Source organism: Molothrus aeneus, chromosome 1, assembly GCF_037042795.1.
Source record: "Molothrus aeneus isolate 106 chromosome 1, BPBGC_Maene_1.0, whole genome shotgun sequence".
NCBI lineage: Eukaryota > Metazoa > Chordata > Aves > Passeriformes > Icteridae > Molothrus > Molothrus aeneus.
Window position 1 is genome coordinate 21,678,416 of NC_089646.1, and position 22,818 is coordinate 21,701,233.

At 41.1% G+C, this 22,818-nt stretch overlaps 1 protein-coding gene across 1 annotated transcript in view; it reads left to right on the plus strand.

Annotated features, from left to right (window-relative positions):
- FAM171A1 (family with sequence similarity 171 member A1) overlaps positions 1 to 22,818 on the plus strand; it is an 86,859-nt gene that overhangs the window by 31,288 nt on the left and 32,753 nt on the right. Inside the window, exon 2 of the mRNA XM_066552802.1 lies at positions 18,388 to 18,615. Within this exon, the coding sequence (XP_066408899.1) occupies positions 18,388 to 18,615 (228 nt within the window). The remainder of the gene's footprint in view (positions 1 to 18,387; positions 18,616 to 22,818) is intronic.

Below are 22,818 nucleotides of genomic sequence, written 5' to 3' on the forward strand. Positions count from 1 at the left end.
AAATTGTATTAGTGTTAAGAACGAACTATTTTCTTCCTGTACTAACCTTTGAACAATTTTGAACTAGTTTGTTAGATGTATAAAGGCAGAGCATTCAAAAATAGCCTAAATCTACACTCCAAATGTTGCTTGACTTTTTCTCCAAGGTATGCTGATGTTACAGGAGCATTTGGAATCATGGAGCCATATACAGACTACTCAGAAGACTTCATTTTCTGGTATTGCTAAAGCTTGCAGTTTCTGAAGTAGCTGAATGTGCAAGTGAGAGTCCTACAGCTGTCCTTTGCAAAACCAGTGAGCATTCAAAATAAAACTATTGGAAAATTCTTGTCTAAAAGCTAGCAAATATTTTACTGTCCACCTGGAACATAATTAAACTGATTAAAAAATAATAAAAATAATCTGTAGACATTTAACGTCAAAGGAACCCACAAAGATTTTTGAAGGCAAGGCATGATATAAAAAGCATCTATATCACATATTGCATTTATACCATACATATTGCATATATATCACACATATTTCATTTAAGCATACTATTTTACTAATTTTCCCTTTGGATATTTTTAGGTACTGCTTTGTATCTGATTGCTGACATGTATAGATGTCCTCCACCACTGTTTATCTCTCCTGAGTGATAAATCTTTTCCATTTGACTTTTTTCTTTTTTTCCCATAAAGCAATGTGCAGATCTTCTAGCACGTACGTCGCTACCTAACCTATGGTTTGCTGAAGTGTTTGCAAGAGCCATGCTAGTGTTAGATGCCTTTCTGCTTGCAGCTTGCTCTGGGTTTATCTTGCAAGTGTCCCAGATGCTGAGTGCTGTCACACAGGCTATGCCCAAGCTTCAGGGGGAGAAGGGGTTCGCCATGTGCTTTGCAGTTCTGGCTAGGGTGGGTTACAGCCATTTCAGAATTCATCTTGTGGAGAACAAGCTGCAGAAGTCAGAGGGATGGCATCCTCCTAGGTGTCCTCCCAGCATGGGACTGGGATCTGTTGGAGCAGTGGGTACAGATCCCAGAGCCATGGTATTTCCCTGGGTCATACTGCACAAGGCTGGAGTTGCTGTTTTGCACAGCTCGGGTGGTTTCAGGGCACGCTGTTCAATATTCCTTCCCCTGTCCCCAATACCCTGCTGCTGGTTTTGATGCTTGCAGGGTGTGAAGTCAGTGCTGCTGTGAGTCACTGTGTGCCTCTGAGGGGATGGTTGTCATAGTCCTGCAAGCCCTGAACAGCATCACAGCACAATGTGTGCGTAGGCAAGTGTTTGTATCTCTTAGCTTGTCTTGACTGCTGTGACAGGAGAAGGCAGAGCCTGTGATTCTTGGGTCTCCCCTCCCCACCTCAGTTCCTTGCCAGCTGGCTGACAGCCCTGGGGTGGTGGGCTGAGGGTGGTATCTGTGGGAGGGAGGAGGCAGAAGTGACCCATATGCTGCTGCTGGAGTGGAGCTGCCCTGGTTCTGTCATCTGGCTCCATGACAGCTGTGTGCCGCCCTTGCACCAAAGTCTTTCGGCACACAGCACTGATGTACTTACTCTGCAAATCAAAGGGAGTGGCTTGAAATACTCAACTTCTCTTCTTTTCCCTCCCTTCCCCCACCCAACACCCCCATATCCACGGGGAGATGATACTTCACATACACAAAGCCCACATGCATAGGAGGATCTTAAACCAGCTGCTGTAATAAATAAAATGTAGCAAATGATCGCAAAGAGAAAGGAGAAATGGGAGTCAAAAGGCCAGGGTATTCTGGCCCAAAGCAGATGTTGTCAGTGTCTGGGGTGGATGTTCTGGAAGGGGAGTGAATCTTGGATGATGTCAATGAAGTGTGTAGCCCAAGGCTGGGGGATGGGCAGCTTCCCCAGCAGAGCTCCTGGCTGCTGGCAGGATCACAGCTGTGTGCTGCTCCTGCTGCCTGGCACCTCCATCCCAGAGACCCTGGCACATCAGCACAGTGCAGCGATGGCTGTATCAGCGAGCAGGGCCTGAGGCATCACATAGGTGTTAGTCTTTTACTGCTGCACCAAGGAGAAGCTTTCTCTGCATTTTGCTTTTCTGAACACTTCAGGGTCACTTTTGAGGTTGGTCCAAGTAAGAGCAAATACCAAGTCAGTCAAGAGCTGACAGGAATTACTGGAATGTGATAAGGATTTAAAAAGGAAGGAGAGTCCAGTGTTCAGGGAGAAAAACTGATTTATGGGTTTTTTTCTAAACTTCAGGAACATGGAGGGACAACATCTGTGGACCTGTGACTTTTGTGTAAGTGTCTCTCCTCACTCTAGTTTCCCTATTGCAGTGAATGGAGACTCTCCCCCTCTTTCCCTGTCCTCCTGTCCCCTCCCATTTTACCCAGGCTGGCAGATGTGGCAGGTAACCAGGCAGCCTCTCAGCTTTGTACCTCTGGTGTTAAGGTCCATTTACTGCTCCTGCCAGCTCAGCCCAAAGGCCTTTCCTTCCTCAAGGATACATTCACTCATCTTCTTTTATATAATAGAAAGTCCCACTGAACATGAAACATTTTGTCGATTCTCTGCAAGCTAAAAAACTGCTAGAATAAATTTATTTGTAGGCTTTCATTGAACTCATACAAAAGTTGGATGCTGCCCTCTCTTCATTATGTTTTCACTCTGTTATTGTACTTCTTTTCTTTCTCTGAGTTCAGAGCTCCTTTTCCTAAATAGAGTCTGTGACTGTTTCCTAAGAACCCTAAACCAAGAAGCAGCCCCACTGCCATCTTAATAGACTTCCTTTATTATTCACCAGTATTTATTGACCTTTTTGCTTTTATGGATCCTATTTAAAATATATTTAAAAGTCCAGTAACAGTAAAAATGGCAGTATAACTCTGTCAAGCCTCATGACTTGCTCTTTTTCAGGTGCCATTTGTGACTCTTAATGTAATCTGTAGGTTCAAGAGCCTTGTATGGAGCCTGGAAAAAACTGCCATGGTGGGGAGAAAGCCAAAACAGACTGGCAGGTGATTGCTTTCTTCAAAAGGGAGTAGATCAAGTCCCATCTGTTAACTGTTGCAATTGAATCAGGCAAGAGCAGTTGGGGCTGCCCACACAAAATGGGAGGAAGATGTTGCTTTTGTGTGAGTCTGCTGGGACCTGCATCCTCACCCTGGAGGAAGGAGCTCCAGGACTCACCAAGGGGCCTTCTGCCACTCTGACCTTCATGATCATATCACGTTTCAGATATTCAATATAATTTGCTGCGTGGTTTAGGGCTTCTTGTAACTCTGGGTTTGATTGATATAGCAAAATGGTTTGGTAACTTTACAACTGAGCTGTTACAGTTGCTGAAATCAGTGTTCCTGTTGTCACTGCAAATGATCTGAAAAGGAGGCATATTTTTAGAAGGACGCTTTTGGGGAGCAATGTAGCAAGAGTTGTAATGAAGCTGTTGAAAAATGAAAACTCATCTTTTAAAAAGTAATTTTAAATTCTCTGTACGTTTTGTAAAATGAGCTTCTGAAGCCTGTTTTCCTCTGCATGTTGACACAGTCTCATGTGAAACTTGGAAGCGTTTGTCCTAAACTGTTGTAGAGAGAGCCAAAGTAAAGTACATGTGTTTTGTTGTTTTGCTTTTTAAACTCTGGCAGGTGTGCTACTTAAATATATTTGCTACCACTGCTACTTAAATAAAATGAAGTTTAAACAAGACATATTGTTCCAGTGTAAATCAATTTATTTCATGTTATTACAGTTAATTGCATTTAGCACAGCTTTCTCTGTTTTTCTTTTTAAAAGAATGTGTATTAGTGAGCGATGGAGTCTTGGAACATGAGGACAGCAGGACAAAGGTAGCTAAATATGAAGTAAGGTGTTTCCCAAGCAGTTCTGCAAATGAATAGCTGAGGGTCTAAATATATCATCTTAACCAAGGTATTTCAGCAGTAAGTCATCAAGCCAGAGAGGTGGCAGATTTTAAGCCAAGTGAGTCTTCAGCACAAGAGCAGAAAGTAGCCTAGACCAGGATTCCTGGGGGAGACCCTCAGGCTTGAGCACATTCTTATACTGCTCCAGGAAGCCAGGCTGGGAAGATGCTGTGCAATAGCTTTGCCTGACAGAGAGGATTCCTGGCTTGGAGTGCAGCTGCCTTTCACAGACCCTTTCTGCACCTGATGTAGCCTGGGCAGCAGAAACAGGAGAGCTGTCAAGGTGAAGGCCAGATCTTCAGAGTCCAGGCTTTGTTACTGCTAATGTAACTGGCAGTTCCCAGGACATTTTGCCAGGAAACCCCTCTGATTTGTTGAAAAGGAGAGGCATGGTGCAAAAGTAGCTTATGGCCTGCAGAGCCATCTGCTTCTACCACTCTCTATGTTGACAGCAAGTTTAGCACTGCATCCCTAAGTGGATCATGAAATCTCACCCGTTCTGCTTCACAGTTACCTATTTGATTTTCTAAAAGTCCTTTCTACCAAGGGAATTGGAGCAGTGGCTCTCAAAAACACTTTGGCTGAGGTTCCTAGTTAAAAAGAGATTTTAAGAAATTCCACCCACTTCACTGCAGTTTTAGCATGGCAGTAACAAAAATGAGTTTCTAATCCAAACTCCAAGGTAGGCAGCAGTGTTTTATATGTAGAACACTCATTGAAATGAATATGAAATGTATTTTGCCTGGCTTTGGTATTGCATCTAACATAAGAATCATCATGTGTTAAAGGAGTAGCTGTACACTATGAGTTGCTTTACTTAGCTCAGCTATTATCTTGCTGTCATGTACTGTTTGAGACCCAAGCATTTTGGGCTCCATGTGAATGTGACTACAAAATAATTTCAGCCTAATTTTAATATTAATTTAATGGCTAGAAAAATGAACTTGAAATGTAAATATTAATTAGCTGTTAATAATTCTTACTTGCTTCAATTTTTCTTTATTTAGCTAGCAACTCAGATGGGAGTATCTGATTGAATGGTCCAGAGCTGAAGTTAAAATCCTTCTCGTTCACCTTGAACATCCTAGCATTAGAGTAACTCTGCCATTTCTGAAAGAAACTTGAGTCTGCAGATAAGCTGTTTTAAATTGCCATTTAAGGCAATTGCATTTTAAATTTTTTTTGTTTCTCATATATTGCATCCACATGTGTGTGAGTACAGGACATTAATGTGTCTGTAGAATTTTATTATAACTACATAGAGCTGTCTGTATCTTGCTGTGGTATTTGTTGCTGATCATGTACTGGAGCAATGGACCCAAAGTCCTTTTGTCTTTATAAAGATCTAAGGCAATGGAACTGGTTGTTGTCATCCTTGCAGTAGAGCCCTGGTTCCTTCAGGATGGGTGCTGTGGGGTTTCCTAACCTCTGCACTTCCCATGCTCTTTAAAGGGGTGTACATTGTGCTTGGCCAGCTGATGGCTGGAAGTCTCCCTTGTGCTGTCAGGGTAGCACAAGAATTCAGGCTGGCTTTGAGCAGTAATAGCAATCTACTGTCCTTTCTCCTCTTCCCTTTAGTCATTTTGCAACCTCAAGAGAACAACTGACCTCTTGTGTTGTTAGACCTGTTGTTGAAATAAATAAATCAGCCTTCCTGTATAAGTGTGTGCTGCAGATTGTGAGTGTATATACATACACACATCCTTTGAGTTATATGGGCTAGGTTTTTATTTTCAGAGTCTGAGTGTGAAGAGGGGCAAAAAAAGTAGAGCAATTTTGATTTAGAACATATGCTCAGTGAAGCAGAAAGAATACCTTACTTTTGTATTGTGGAATGTTGATTTCCCAAATCTCAGGACATGTTGAAATTATGTGAACTTTAAAATTGAATGTATAGTGATTTAGAGAAGTGAATGTCAAAATAAGACACAACTTGAAGAGACACTGAATATGTTGCTAAAAAATGGTATTTATAGATTTCCTACAGCTGTTAAATTTGAGAAGGAAAGATGAGGAATCTGTATCTCTATTTTACATGTTTACTAGAAGGTTAGCACTATGGTATTACTCACTGGAATTGTATTTTTGACAAAGTATGGTAGAATATGTTTTAAATTTATTGGACTAGTTCTTTTTAAGTAGTGATTAACTGTTAAATACTGGAATTTTTCTTAGCAGCTCCTTTGTAAATGTGAGAACAGAATAAATTACAAATGAACAAAGAGGAGAAACCTCTGCATGAAATACATATTTTCTTAACTTCAAGAAAGTATCTGTAAACTTGGTTTTTGGATGGGTTTCAGGGAAGTGATAAAAATTGGTACTGTCAAGGAAACTTCTAAGTCGATGCTGTCATTTTTAGTGTGATTAGATGTACCTTGTGTTTTCAGTTTAACTTAGCATACATGTGTATGTGCATAACATACATCAACCTTTTATCTGCTAATTATAGAATCTATAAGATTGGAAAAGTCTTCTAAGATCATCAAGTCCAATCATTAACCAAGCACTGCCATGTTCATCAGAAAACCATGTTCCCAAGTGCTAACACTATATTCATTCTGGGCACAACATATAGTAGAGCATATTTTACTCTTTTAGAAATTGATTATTGGTCTTGTATATCTCCTTTTTCATTTGCATCCCAGCAAATTTCCCAGCACATCCTGGTAATGCAGGATGCATTATGCAGAATGCAGTGTCTCTATATAAGTGTAGCATCTCTGTGGTTTGGGTATTTAGAAAGGCCTTCCTTCTGCTTCTCCTCTAAGCATTGTTTGCACACAGTAGATCACTTTTCAGACATACAGCTGTTTGTTTAAACCAATATAATAATAGTTTATCATGCTTGCTTAATGCATAGACTAAGTAGCCTACAAAATATTCATGTTGCTGTCTGTGCCAAGAAAGCAGAGCACACCACTGGAATGTTTTCAGTTCTAAATATCTGCTTGTCAGTGGGAAAGTGGCCATATTTGTCCAGCTGAAAACGCCAGCAGCCCTGCGTGATGGTATTACTCCTAAGTAGATGTGTGTTTTGTAACACAAGTATAAGAAACAGACAAAGTAAAATGAAAGAATTTGAGAGATTCTTTGCTGAGGGAAAGAACTTGAGCAGAGTGCTGTTTACAGCTATAAATATCTAGAATGGGCTTATGCCAGAGTAAAAGCAATAAGTCTTTTATGTTGTCAAATGGACAAACTAGTAAATAATGTCAGCATTTGCCAGAATCTTACATGCTCTGACTGGGCTCTTGTAGATAGGCCATATGTGTAATATAAAGTTTACTTATCTGAAGATACATTTAACATTATGTGGGCTTTTTGATTTAGCAGAATGATAAAAAATATACCAAAATCACAATGCCAATGTAATTTGTACTTTGTTAATATGAAATACATTAACAACAATAATAACTCTGTCACTACACCAATATGTGGTACATGTTCTTGGTCTCTGTAATAAGCTCACCATCATGATGCTGGCCATCACCAGCTGCTGAGAAGGAATACATGGGTTGAAAACAGCCCACAACTATCTCTGATTTTATTTTTTTATGTTGCTAATAGTTCAGTTCTTACACACTTTGCTGGTCTGAGCCACGTATATATGCCTTCCCTAGTTCTGGGAGACATTCTCAATTTTTTAATGAACTTGGAGAAATATTTGATCCACTCAGCAGTGGTGTAGTCAATTGATTCATTCAAATGACATAGCTGTTCATCTAACACAAAGGCCACCCTCGGGTGCCATTTGTGTTGAGACACAGTCAGCCCTGTCTGCAGCAGCTGTGGTCAGTCCCAGCTTGCATTATTTCCTGAGCTTCAGGGCACATAGCCCTTGCCCATCTCCTCTCAGCCTTCCTCTGCCATTTATTGGCCAGTCACAGCATTTTACATCAAGATTGATCTATAAATAGAACAGATAATTCAGTGATCTGTTTGATCAGCTGTGGTTTTTCATTGGTTTTTAGCATTTTGATTTGTGAACCCCAGGAGTCCTTCAGCAGAGTGTTACCCTTTTCAGACACCCCCGTTAGATAGACAGTTATATATACTACCTAAACAAACAGGCTACTCCCAAGTTACTTTCACCCATTGCCAAAGCCTGGTTTGTGGACCTCCAAACCTTCATTTCTAGCTACAGTGGTAATCATGTGTTTATGATAAGCAGCTCTGGAAATCAGAGCTGCAAGGAGACCAAGAAATACAAAGGTATTCTCCAGTGCTCTTCCCATCTTGGAAGGCAAGATAAGGTGTGTGAGCAGCATGTCAAACCCTCATTGTCACATTGTGGTTTTTATATACAGTGGGTCTAAGAATAATGAATGTTGCCAGTGTAACTGTACTTTTCCATTATGATTGTGAATTTGTGGAAGAGCCAATAAATTCTGATCTATGTAATTGACTTTCAGTGTAGGGGAATAGAAAGTAATTTTTCAAAATTCACGGTTTCAATCTGATTAGAATTATTTTTCTCATGAAATCATAATGGCCCTTAAAAATAATCCCCTGCCAAGAATTTAGATCACCATGGCTATTACAGTAATTTAAACTGACACAGGTTTTGGTTGCTGAGTCAGTTATGTATGCCCTGCATATATATGCAGTCATCATAGCTGAAGTATAGGCAGTACAGCAGCCTGGTTCAAAAATATTAATTGAAAAATTAATTGACTTGGATCAGAGGGCTTCTTCTATGTGCCTGAGATTGGATGAAGGAGAAAACAAAGTGTAGTGATGAATGGCCATGTATTAAGCTGGGGTTGCTTTACAGTGTTAGCATAAAGGGAACTGTAACAGGTCCTATTTTAGTTAAAGTTTTTCTTGATTATCTAGAAGAAGACCTAGATCACAGGTTAATTAAATGTTTAAACTATTCCAAATGAGGAAATAGAAATATTATTTTGAACAGAAAAATCTCAAAAACTTGGAAAAAATTAATTTTGGAGGATAGGAAAATTTCAATATAGACAAGTTGGGTGGCATTTAATGTTGGTACCATTGTGACAGAAGTCACAGGAAGTGTCATGTAGAGATGTTAATAAAAGGAAGCTTTCCAGGGTTGAGAGGAAACAACAGTAACCTCCTCCATCCACCCAGTTGCAAATACCAACTGACTGTAGAGGTTTTTGGGTGTTCAAGAGCTGTTGTAAACACTCTGTAATGCCAGGGCAAAAGTCCATACTGCTTCATACCAGCCCTTTCCTGGCATTGTTAAAAGCATCCTGTAGTTATAATGCCAGGAGATTTTACTGCTGTGGTGCCAGTATGCAGTGGTAGAGTTTGGGAAGTTACTGGAGAATCTGTATGAGATTTGGAATTAATGCAGAATAAAGATTTGCTACAACTGTACATGCCAAATATTGACCTTAAGCTTGCCTAGGTCAGGAGATGAGCAGGTACCCTTCCAAAGGGGGGCAACAGAGCTGATTGAAATGCCTGTGAACCAGCAGGGGTGGTCCCAAATCCTTTCTTTTCCTCTGCCAGTGTTGCACTTGGCCACCACTCTCCACCCCCACACCTGCCTGTTCTGCTGATTTTGGCACGTGGGGCTGCTTTGCTTCAGCAGCTCAGCCTGAAAACCTGGCATTGAGCCTCTGGGTTTCTTAGGCTGGTGCAGTGCTGGGTTAGTAAATGCAACCAAAGCTGCAGCAGGTCCAAGGAGAAGTGGGGTAGCCCAAGAGAAGGAGCAAGAGTCCACAGCCAGGCCAAAGAGGTGGGGAGGGAAAGGATGCTCCTGGTTTTGCTGTGGAGTAGCTGAACAGTAGAGTGGTGCTGCCCTCCTCATGACTCTGCAGAGCTCTCTGCTCAGGCTGGCTGGGTTGGAGGATTGAGATGGTTACCATGTGTAGCTTCACCTACAATTTCATTTTCCTGTGTGCCAGCTGGGAATAACCTCTTCAAGGAATGAAGTGATTATAAATTGACTGTTGTGTTATTTGAAGGAAGGCTACAGTGCAAGTGCCTGGATAAAGTTTCAGCGCAATAGTTCACCTCTGTCTGTGCATGAGCTTACATCAGTGGATTACTGAGAGGAAAGTGGAAGTTTGCACTGCAGGCTGCAATGGGAATGTAGAGAGGCCCTTGAGATGGGTTTGTTTGAATTGTTACAGTGGTTTGTTTGAAAACAAACAACCCGAGTAAAAATAGCCTCTTCCAAAGTGATATCTAGCTTTGCTTTCACAACAGCTTTGGAAATTAGAGATTAAACCTAAGATTAAAGCTGCTTGAAAATAAGGGGAAAACAAGTGCATGTCTTCTCACTGCCCCATTGAACATACATTGGATTGCTTGAACATAAAATACATCTGCTTGAAACTGCTGTCATCAGATGTGTACTTTTATTAATAGACTTAGGATAAAGTTGTTCTGAGAAAATGTAACACGTGCCTTTGTGGCTCAGCAAATCCAAGCTTTCCCTTTCTGCCCTCTCCCAAACTAGACTGATGGTGCAGTAGGTACAAAGTTGGCTTAAAATCCCAAGCAGCTGAGCTCAGTGTGGTGTTATCCTCTCAGAGCTGATGTCACCAAATCAGCTGGGATCTTGAGTCAGGGGAGAACTCTAGTGCTGAGCAACTGGAAAATATCCGTGCACTAACTTCTCATTCCATATTGATCCCCAAACAGAGTTTCAAAGAACTCTATTACAAAAAAAAAAAAAAAAAGAGGACTTTAGTAGGGATTACTTTTTCCTGTCTTGTAAAGAATACATTATGCGTGTGGCAAACTAGAGCTTTGAAACTCAACTTCCATCTGCTCTCCATGACAGTATTTTATATAATTCCATGTCTAAGAGACAAGGTTTGGAAATGAAATTAGGTTGTGTCATGCACAGTTCCTGTAGAGATCAAAGGCAGACCTGTTAATGCAACTATTGCTATTCATGAGTTTCATAGCCGTGTGAGTTTCAAGTTAATTATAAATGCTTGTTTAATCACTTAACAATAGGGTATCGGAGTCTCATCTGGGCATAATGCATATGGCTCCCACTTTTTTTAATTAAAGCAAATTCCTACCTTTTTTCCCAAGAAATTAATTTTGGTGGTAATGCTCTAGGCTCTAGCAGGTCAGGATATGCAAATCTTCTTTTACATGTTGGACTGTTGCATGATGGATATCTTTATTTTATTATCCTGTAACTGCCCCTCCCTCCCCTTTGAATAGAGGAGTTGTATAGCAGCCTGGTTTTCATTGTATGTGGCATAAATTGATCTAGTTCATATAGTAGAATTCTTTTTGTGACATGTTACTAAAAATTGTGTGCATTAGCCTAGGACATAATGCATTGTGAGATTAATGTATTTATCATTTTAGTTTATGAACACTTTGTTGAATGGATTTTAAACCTGAAGAGGTAAAGGGCACCTGTCTGACCTTCATATCACAGACAACTGTGCTGTATTTGAAGATGGAGGATTAAGACTAATTATTTTAGTTAAGATAAACGATTTCAGTCCCCTGGAAATTAAATTCTTGCGCACTAGGGGAACCAGCCACAGTGCCAGCAATGCCTGAGGCACTTGGAGCAGCAAGGATTGTTAGCTGAGAAATACGGATGAATCAACTTGAGCTGCAAAGATGGGTGAAAAAGCCTCAAGTGCTACCCAGGTGTAGCTTCCTCCCCAGTCCTGGATCCTGATTGTCCTCAGAGATGAGGTGAGCAGAATGCTCTGGTCAGGCACCATGTGGGGGCTTCTCTGTGTTAGCCAAGAGTGTAATATGCAGTTCTCATTGCACTCTGCTGTTTCTGAGGAAGAGCAAGAGAGAGGAATTAAAGAAAAACTCAGAAATCCATCAGTTGTGCTTTTGAGGAAGAAAGTTCCTTCTTGGCTTCTGAGGTGTGGGGTTAATTACAGTCATCACACTGCAGGTACCCAGTGTGTGGAGGACCCTACTGATAGTCATCCCCTGGACCTCTAAAGTACAAAGTGTTCAGCAAATTCGGATTTCAGTGCTAAAAAGTGCCACAACCAACCACTTGGGCTGGCTTCATGAGTGTTCTGGAATCAAACATGAATTCTCTTAACTCTTAACATTGACTGTAAGCCTTAATTAAACATCTAGAAATAAAATTAAAGTTGTTAATCCCATTTTTTCTCACAGCTTGAGTGAGTCTACTATCTAGTAAGCTGGTCTCTTATTGGCAAGAAATGACACCTGAATTTGCTTAGGTTCAGTGTACAGCTGTTGGCTCTCTCTGTCAGCAAGACTAAAGGTCCTCAGCTGACTTGATCTTCTGCAGTTTCATTGTTATGCATGGTGATCCAGCCTTCTCTTGCAGGAAGAGGAGGTCATGCTCCTCAGATGGCCAGTCCCAAGGCTGCTTCACTGTCCCTTGGGTTTTATGTGTCTCTTCTCTGAAACCCTCTGCTTTCTAAATCCCTTCTGAATCTGGGTCTGAGAACCAAGATGTGTTGTGTAGTCCTTACTAGATTTCTGACTAGTGTAGTAAGGAACTTTTTTCTTGGTGCCAGGGACTGCAGCAGCCTTGGTATCATTCTCCAGTTGCTGAACAGGCACTGAGTAGACCTCCTGTGTCCCATCCTCTGCAAGGCTGGGTTCTGGAAACCAGTGCTGGACACTCAGCCCAGCTGAAACCTGAGTCACCTCTGGTGGAGGGGAGAGCTGTGTAGCACTATTGATTTTCCTGTAGTGAGGGCCAGAGCCAGTTCTGAGTAGAGGATGTCATCATATTCACTCCAAATCTTGTTCAAGCACGTGTAGTTTGCTATTTGAGGTGCTACTTGAGAACTTACTTTCAGCTGACAACACCAGTGAAGATCAGAGTCTATTTACTTCTAGAGGGATGTTACATTAATGTTTCCTTTTCTTCATACAAACTTACTCTGCTGCTATTTTGAAGTGTGATTGTCAGTAGAGCCTTCTTGATGTAGCACATTAGGAAGATACAATATGTAAATGCTAGAGTTGGCATCTGTGGCTAAAGCACAGGGAACACTCCTTTTCTAGGAAAATGCTTTCCCTTAGATAAATGAAAATCCTATTGTTTGGCTGAGGATTGACCTCACACATGGGCAAAAGGTTAAGAGACAGAAAGGCTTATCCATTTGGCATGTAGGATTCAAAGCTAGGCATGTTGCCAGTAAGCTCAATCAGAGCAGAGGACACAGTTTTACATAAAGTTCATAATAGCTTTTTTTAAATGAGCAGGAAGCTTTCTTTTTCTAATCAAAACCTAGATAATTTAAATATCTCTTTCTCTGGTAATATCCTGACATTGTCCATGGATAAGGGACCCCCAAAGGAAAAGCTAAGTGATCACAGCTGCCTGTGTCAGCCTGCTCCCAAAAGAGATCATCTGTCCAGCACACGTCAGTGGGAGTCTGCCTGACAGAGGGGTGTGTGCACAGAAACCAAATTGCAGGCTTGGGATCTAAATAGGATTGTGATCTTTGATTTTCAATCTGTGTCATAACTTTTCTCTGTTTATTCCAGTATGTGGAATCTGACAGTTTGCCTTTGCTCAGGTCACTCAGGATTTTATTTTCTGTGTTATGTTACTGACTTTAAAAGAAAAAAAAATCCAACAAACAAACAAAGCCCCAAACCACCTAAAACCAGTGCTTTTCACTTTTCAAGAGTTTAGTTACAGAAGACAGCAGTGATGACAGCCATTCCCAAAAAGGAAACCATTCCCAAACTGAGAGTTCACAGCAATGTAAAGAGCAGTTGTGAGTATAAGAAGGGGTTACAAGTGAAGAAATATTTTTTTTAAGGTTAATTGTATTTCAGGAGAGGCAGTAGGGTTCATAGAGCAGATGGCACAGGAAGGATTGCTCAGAGAAAGTTTAAACTTAGTAAAATCTCAAAAATCAGATTAAGAAAACAGATGGTATTCTGGATTGAAATGCTACCATTTAGGGATTTTTTGGTCTTTTTTTTCACTTTCCCAAATTATAACCTTGAAAATGCTGGAGATTTTATACAGCTTACAATAAATTTAGTACTAGAAAACTGGGAGGGTGCTGCACTTAAGCAGCTGTTTTCACAATAACTAGTAGTTTTGGTTTGCTCTCATTTGAAGAACAAGTAGGAGGTTTAGTGTTTAAAAGAAGACAAAGGACTGTAAGAGAAGAGATTTACACTAGACTTGCTTGAGCATACCTATACATCAGCCTTCATATTTTTGTGGAATTTAGCCCTGCATTTGCTGGTTTTATTTTCTCTTTTCATACTTACCTTCTTTTCCCATTTAGCTTTAGGATTCTTGAAGCAGAGTTGAAGGATTGCACTATTTAACATCTGCAAATGGGCCATTCCTACCTGCACTTATAGACAGGGAGACACAGGCTTTTTTGCTCTTACAGAAAGGGTGTTTTTGCCTGTGGTTTATCTCCTGGAAATGACAGTAATCCTAAGTGGTTCCTGTTTTGGACTTGAGTCTTTTCTGTAAGAATATAATGGCAGGACACACACTAGTGGTGCAGACAAGTGACTCTGGCTCTGTGCCTGTGCCCACCAGTGCTAGCAGCCAACAGGGAAGTACATGCCAGACAGATGAGGTCTGAAAGAGACACATTCACACCACACCAGTCAGGAGCCAGGTGCATCAGACAGGGCTATGGCTCAAGCATAGCCTGTCCTGACTGTGGCTGGCTTGTCTGGGGAAGTGAGAGAGACCACAGCTGCCCTGGGTGAGTCCCTCAGCCCAGGGTCTATCACCTCAGCCATCTCTGCTTTGCTCTTAAATGAGGAGGCATCAGCACTCTTCACCTTTATGTCCCATTCCTCCAGGACCTCACTAGCAGCACAGAACAAAACTCCTCCAGAACTCAGCAAACACTTCTACTGTCCATACAATAGTGTGAGAATGAAGCAGGCTTGGCTTCCCTCATCTTTTGCAGTGCTTTCAGTTCCCTGCCTTCATCTGCAACTGTGCTTCTTCTCTGAGTTCATGTGTCTTTAATTCTGTGTGAACTTCTTGCTGTGGTAGGCTGCAAAACTCAGGAATAATGTACCTGCTTTATACCCACTGTTTGCTGAGAGTTCCAACTAAAAAGTTTGCCAGATATTTTAAATACTCTATTCCTAAGTTTAAAGTAAGTCTTCTAAACAACTTCTAATTGATTTCATCCAGTATACCTAGTCTTCAATCTAAGACTTCCCTATTAATTAGAGATCAGCCTGATCTTGGGTCACTTGTTGTCCTTACTCTGCTGTCTTATTTCCTTTCTCCAGTTCCCCTGATCCTCAAGAAGTGCTTGAATATATTCTAGCAATTCTGAAACTTACTGTCTCTTTTTATAGGTTTTTCTCATCACATCACTGTTTGAGAGGATGTTTTCTTCAACAATTTCTTTCCAGTTCTAAGCTTTTAATCATTCAGTTGCTGTGGAAATTACAGTGATAACATAGCTTTAGCGTTCGTGACTTCACTGCTGCATTAGATAAGAAAAAGGAGCTGTCGTGTGGGAGAAGGCCCTGAATTAAGCAAGTTGTATACATTTCACATGTTTGTCAGGGAAGATAACACATGAAAAGGAATTAGGATTGTTCAGGCTGCTAGGGTTTTCTCTATCTGCTCAGGAAAAAACATGTTAAATATCAAAAAGGAGAAAACAAGCCCAGTGTCTGATCTAGGGACTGTGTGGTTTGGAACAGCAGTTCCAGTCTGCTGCCTTTCAGGACATCAGTATTCTGTCTTGGGTGATTGCCTTTGTCATTTCTGTTTAGAAGAAGGATTTTGGAAGCCCCTGTCTTTCCTTATCAGAAAGAGAGAGGATGCAGAAAGAGAGAAGTATGCAGACAGAAGCCCATACATAGCTATGGAGTGGGAGATAAAGAAATTTCCTATTGGAGATACCCATAGCTAACTCTCTGATTTGGGAAGAGAAAGATGGATTTGTGAATACAGGAATTTTTTTTTCCTCGTGATCAATTTTAGTTGTAGTCTCTCTTCTAGAATTTTGAATGTATATTAGGAATTAAATTGATGTGATCCTTCTGTTGTTTTCTTACCCTCTTCCTTAATTAGTATTTAATATTCCAGAGCTCCCTGGTTCCTTATATGTGGTTGTTTTTAGAGAAGGCTGAACTACCATGTTACTGAAATTGCTAACAGCAATGTCCAACTTGTCCTGTTCTCTTGCGTTTTCTTTAATGCACCACCCATTGAGGTTATTCTTAACCTCATCTATTCTTGCATTCTTTGCTAGGAAATTCAAAGTGGGAAATGCTAAGAGTGCAGCTATCTGGCTTTGGATCTAAGCATATCCCTTCACTTTGAAAATTAAAACTTACACGGTTCGTTGTCCTCATGTTTGTAAATACATAAGTGTATGTATTTTCCTTCATTGATTAATGTGGCTGCCTTTCACATACACAACATTTCACAAGTTCCTTGGTAGTCAAGGCAAGGTTTCTAAGGAGGCACTCTGTGCTGGACACCAGAGTATGTGGACCCTGCTTTTCAATGTACATGGCTACCTTTGACTACTAAATACAAAACTGGGAAGAAGTCCAGAATCTTTAATAGCTGGAATATATTTCATGCTGATCCCATCTAAATTGGCATCCTCCATTGCCAAGTTCTAAAGCAATGGCTGCGATGATGATGAATTTCTCTAATGGGGTTTTTGTTCAGGGCTGCTTGATATTGGTGTTTTCATTACTGTAGGATTCAGAGAGAAGGTCTCTGCTTATGAAAGGGCCCAAGATATTGATCTTTCTGGCTGAAATGCCCTTAGGACAAATGTACTGATACTTATGTATTAGGTCCTCATGTCCTTTTAAACTTCTAGGTTGTTACAGTGTGTTTCTCCCCATATTCAGTTGTGTCATTTCACTATTGAAACTCACCACAAAGATTTTGTTAAATTCTGTGTTTTCTTCTTGGTGTCATGTCTGGCTGACTCAGGGCTTTAACCAAAATAAGTTCTTAGAAGGCATTAGTAATGGAACAGAACTGTACCACCAGTACTGTTCTGTAAAAATCAGTGTAATGTTTTTGAATGCATATGAACAGGAGGTCACGTCCTCTTTCCTGGGCATCACATGCAGAAACGCTTACACGTGGAGTGGGAGGAGAGGATCTTGCTTGTGAGAGGCTGAAGCTTCCTGACACAAAGAGGGAGTTTGCAAAATACCATGTACTACCTTAGGCAATGGAGTAAGCTGAGATAGGGAACTTCATGCAAGAACAACATAATTTCCAGATACTAGGATGGGAATGAGAGAAAGGGAGCACTGGAGAGAAAAGAGAGAGGGAGGTGTTCATTTAAGAGGAAGAGGCCAACTGGAAGTTAGAAGAACCCAAGGAATGTCTTGGTGGAAGCAGTAGATCGTTGCTGGGTCTTTTCAACACAGCATTGGATTTAAGTCATGGTTATTGCAGAAAGGCAACAGCTGCTGCTTTAGAGCATGAGGCAATTAACTATTGTAGGCACAGAAAAATAATCATAGATACAGAAGAATGCCTTCCAGAGGGACTGTCTTGCACAAGCCACTCCATTTTATGTAACAAAAGCCTGGTGACACAACGCATGGTTTAGTCATAGGAGTGCCCAGAGTGGACAAATATTGTACATCTGGAAACATTTAAACTAGTAATTATTTTCTGGAAAAACAGCAAATTACTCAAGAAAAATGTAGTCCATTGTGTTGGCTTCAGCCTGCATATCTGCAGGATGTATGATTCTCCTGACTGCCTTAATCATCATTTCTTTGCTTCTCACCATTACTGTGTGGGGACAGGTGATACAGTAGTGTCAGGGCTGCTGCTGTCACTGCCAGCACTCTGCATCCCACCTGAATGTCCTGTGCTTTGAGGACATGGACATGATCCTGTGGGCCTTCTCCATCTTGGTTAGACATCACCAGGGAAGTCCTGTGCCAGCTGGGGCAATCTCTCCCACCAGAGCTGAAAATATCCAACTGTAGCACAGCCTGCTCTATTGTCCACTTTCTTCCTGGGCTTCTTTCACAGCAGATTTCCTCCATTCCATTGCTACACAGAGATAATTGCTTTGGGAAGGAGTGAGGAGCATATCCCACTGGCAGCCTTTCCCTCTCCCCACTGCTGCTGGAGAGGATTAGCTGGAGCAGAGGCACGGCAAGGCAGGGACCAGAGTTTCCATGCGCTGCTGTCTGTGACTAACACAGGATGTTTGATAGCACACATTTAGAATTGCCACAGTACAGCAGTACTCTGTGATTGACATGCTGCCCTCAAAGGGAGTGTTGCCTGCCCTGGAGATGTGCTGCCCAGCTGCATGGGGGTCACAGGTGGAGATAGATCGTTCCACAGCTGAAATTTGCTGTTGGGCAATAATTCAGGACCTGGTCTGGCTTGTAGCAGACTCTGCAGTGTCTCTGAAGAGTGACTGCCTGAGATGGAGAGCTTCAGGCCAGTATAAGAAGTCATACATGGCACCAAAATGTCAGAGCTGTGTCTTTTCAGTCACTGGTGTGTCAGCATGTTCTAACTGCTGCCTCCCACAGAAGCTCTTCAGACAATAATCGCTGTGCTTGTTTGTCATTACAGAAGTAACGCTGAAGGTCCATGTAAGCGATGCCAGCACCCATCAGCCAGTAACTGAAGCCTTCATTGAGATTTTTACCAACCAGATCTCCATTGCATCTGGAACCTCAGGAGCAGATGGCACTGCCTTCCTCAAGTTTCAGTATAAGTTGGGCAATCAGCTGATAGTGACTGCTAGTAAACATGCATATGTGCCAAATTCTGCACCATGGAAACCTGTAAGATTGCCTGGTAAGAGATCTTTATTTTTCTTCTGAGGTAAGATATTGGATCTAAAGGAAGCTACACAGTTTTGTATGATATGTTTTAATGCTTGAGATCCTGGGTGGGAAGAGAAACATCTGCAGATTCCAAAAATAGTAACATTTCTTCCTCAGTTAAACTGCAGCATCAAGGCTAAGCAGAGATTCACTCTCCTTCTGAAGGTCCTCAATACAGTGCTACATGAGTTTTCAAACATCTGTTGGTGCTCCTACAGCTCCATAGAAAATAGAAATCTATTCCAGATCCTTTTCTTTATGGGAACTCTATTTCCAAGAACCTTGTTTCGGCAGCTGTGGTGTATTCTTGCTTCTCTTCCAAGGTGTAGCAACAACTGCTGCACCATAGGCTGTAGTGTACAAAAATGTCCTGTCTTTTAGTTCTTAGCCATGTCAATGAAACAGTTTTAATCTGCAGCTATGTTATCCAGATGTAAGGATTTTTACTAACTTAATTAGCATGGCTTTGCTTCTTCCACAGGCAAAAAAGTATAACAATAATACTTACATGTTAGTTTTTATCAGAATGTCTCAGAACCTTACATTAGTTATACAAGAGGAAAAATTGAGTCATTTCTGACTGCTAAAAAGAACAGATTGAGGGTGGCTTTCAAACCTTGAGATGTAACATCTATATGAAGATCCTATCCCAAGTTTCATCTGCCTTTCTTGTAATCCTCAGATACAATTAGGGTCCATGTAATTTGGGAGTGGTCTCAGGCTTGTATTATACTTAAATCTCACCTAATTAACACACACCTCCAGTTTGATAATTAGCCTGGGCCAAAGCCATGGGAGGTTTTAAGTGCACTAATATTTAAATAGTGTATATGTTCCCAGGGCAGTGTTGAATTCCATGCCTTGGCTCCATTTTATTTATTAATATCAACATAGCCAGAAGGGCTGCGTGACTTGCTGCAAGGTCGAGTAGCAAATGTATTTTCAGAAGGGGAAAGGAACGTGAATCTCTTCAAACCCAGAATTATGCTTCAGGCATTTCAGTGTGATGTTTACTTATCTGCTTTCACTTGCTTCAGATAAGAGAGGAGTGCCTTCTTCTACATTTTCTGTACTGTATTCCACCGTGTTTTTCAGCTACTTAATGGAGGTAACAGGAAAGATTAAGTCAGGCTCTTTTGGGGTGTGGTGAAAGAATAAGAAGCAACTGAAAAGAGTTGCAGCCAAGAGAATTTCAAATAAGTAGAAGGCAACAATTCATTACAGTAGCAGCTGTCACAGCTGGTCTGTGGCTGAGCAATTAATTCAGTTATAAGTAAGAAACCCAGCCAGGTTCTATAAACTGGCCCCTGGATTGACACACAGGGACTTCAACCGATCACCAATGGACTATGATCAAATTGCCCCATGAACTTCCTAAGCTGCAGACATCTCACTGGTCAGGAAACTGGGAGGTGTTAAGAGCAGACCAAAGAGCGTTGTAGACTGGGATGTTTCAAACCTGCCATGTAAAGCTGGGTTCAAACAATAAAGGTCTCGCTATTGCCACAGGCACCTTGGGGGTGTGTGTCTGTCTGCCCCAACCCACCCCTCCATGACACAAGCAGCAAAATTGGAATAGGTTGTGTAGAAAGGTTGTGAAATGTCCACTTTTAAAGACATTCAGAACTCAACTGGACAATTCCTGCTTGGTGGAGTTGATGTCCAGAGGTCCCTTCCAGCCATAATTGTTCTGTAACTCTGTTTAGAAATTTCCTTTGAGTTTTCTTCTCTTTAAATTAGATGAAGTGCAGCTTTCTCAGCATACTTCATGTGATTTTAAAGGATGAAAGTATGCAATAACCGTGCCTTGTGTCTTGTCTCTTTCTGACTTACACCCATGGTCTTTTGAATGAGATTTACTCTTCCATAGCCTGGAGTTTGGTTAGTTTTTTGCTTGTTGTTTTTCTTAAATACTGATTTTGAGGGAAGGGAATGAAACAGGGCATTTTTGTTTTAGTAAATCATTGAAGTTAAAGAGCAGTAATTGTATAGGTTCCACAAAGTCTTTCTTTTCATGGCTGAAACGTGAGCTTAGCTCTGAAAGTAGATTAGTTTCACCTCTGATCATCCCCCCCTGAAACTGGTAGATAATTTGCCATTGATTTAATTGGAAGTAGAGTCCTTTACTTTGCTTCCTGTACCTTGAACTTATTCCTTTCTTTGATTAAAGAAACAAGTTATACCTTGATATGCCCTATGTAGATTTGATAGGGTTGTTCTTTGAATTAATCCTGAAAAGGTACATGACATACAGGTTAAGATACTTAGGCTTTTATATTTTGTATTGACTAAGATGCCTATAGTCTTTAAAAAACTTTCCAATAACTGTTTGTATTTCAATGCCTATCGTGCTTTTAACTAGCACAGTATAGAACTTCAGAAAAATGTGCAAGTTGTTTTGTTGTTATTTTTAAGCTGGTTTGAATGATGGGGAACAAGCAGCATATCTCAATCTTGGCTCTGCAGTGTGCAGTCTGGGCACACCCATACAGCTGCATCCTCATTTCCTAGAAATGCTTGTTAACAGTCCTAGGAGCTGTCCCCCACAGAGCAGATCCCCCACTCTGAGAGGCATTCCACCCAGGGCAGTGTTTAAGCTGCCATCCTGTGTGCTGTGGTAAATGAACTATGGCCGTATTTACCTCAAATGGGAAAATGATAACCATGAGCGTGGAATAGGTTTGAAAGCTGAAGGGTGGTAATGTGCTGTAGCAGAACTTGGCCAAAGGATCAGGATTCCTCCATCACAGGCAATGTGCATTAGTAATGGTGTTATGCTGAAAAGCTGTGCAGCCACTGAATTTGTGATACTGTTGTAGTGGCTTCAAGGAGTAAACATCAAGGGTTTTCTGTTCTTACAATTTGGCAGAAATTAACTTCCCTTATATTAATGAAAATAATTACTACCTCTTTACTGTTTAAGCAGAAGGATTATTTATTTACATAGTGATAAATGGTAGGAGGAAAAGATTTAAGATCTCTTCTTCCATTAAAATATTTATCAGCAGTGCCATGACTCCACTTATTAACAGTTCATAAATTTAACATCACTTGAGTTGTTGAAGTGTTCATGATGGAAGATGTATTCATCTGTCTGCTCTTAACTATGCTTAGATTTTTCTTTGTAAAAAATTTGGAAGAAAACATTTGTGACTGGTAATCCTTATTTAAAAGGACACTTCTTTTGGAGCAGTGTATGCAACGAAGAGAGGGAGCTGCTGAGACAGCACAGTTCAGAATTCCTTGGTAGAGGCAGTGTCATGGTTTTTCTCCAGTCACCAACTAAGTGCCATCCATCTGCTTCCTCCTCCCCAACCTCCGTGGGGTGGGGAGGAGAATCATAGAACGCTAAAAACTCTGGGTTGAGATAAGAACAGTATAGTAATTGAAATAAAGAAAAATGTTATAATAATAATAAGAAGAATGAGATTTAACAAAAAAGAGAGTGGGGAGTTAAACCCAGTTAAAGCAAATGATGCACAATACAATTGCCCAGCCCATCCCTGAGCAGCAGTTGACCCCTGCCAGACAACTCTCCCCAGTTTATATACTGGCCATGACATTCTATGGTATGAAATTTCCCTTTGGTTAGTCTGGGTCAACTGTCCTGGCTGTGCTCCCTCCCAGCTTCTTCTGAAGCTTCTCACTGACAATGTATGGAAAACTGCAAAGTCCTTGACTGAGGATCACCCCCTTGGCTGAGAGTGAGCACTGCTCAGCAGCACCCACACCATCAGGGTGTTATTGACATTATTGTCATCCTGAATCCAAAACACTGCCCTGTACCAGCAGCAGGGAAAAAAACAGCTGCATCCTGGCTGAAACCAGGACAGTCAGTCATAGAAAACTGTGGTATTCACTATGGTGAAACAGAGTTTTAGGAGCAGAGGATGATGGTTACGGTATTTCTGGGAGAGGAGAGCTCATCTGGAATTGTTTACCTGTAAAATAAGGTTAAAAACTGGGAAAGCAGAGTATTGTATTTCAGGACTTGTCCTTGGCATAGCCATTCAGGGAAATGTGTGTCCAGCTCTGGATCCATGCTTCAAGAAGAATGTTTAAAACTGTGGACTTTTATCAGGGGTGATTAAAAGATTGGAAAATGCAGTTTACAGGGAAAGACTTGGAAGTGCTTAATTTATTTTGTTCATTAGCAAGAAAGTTCATGGGGTAA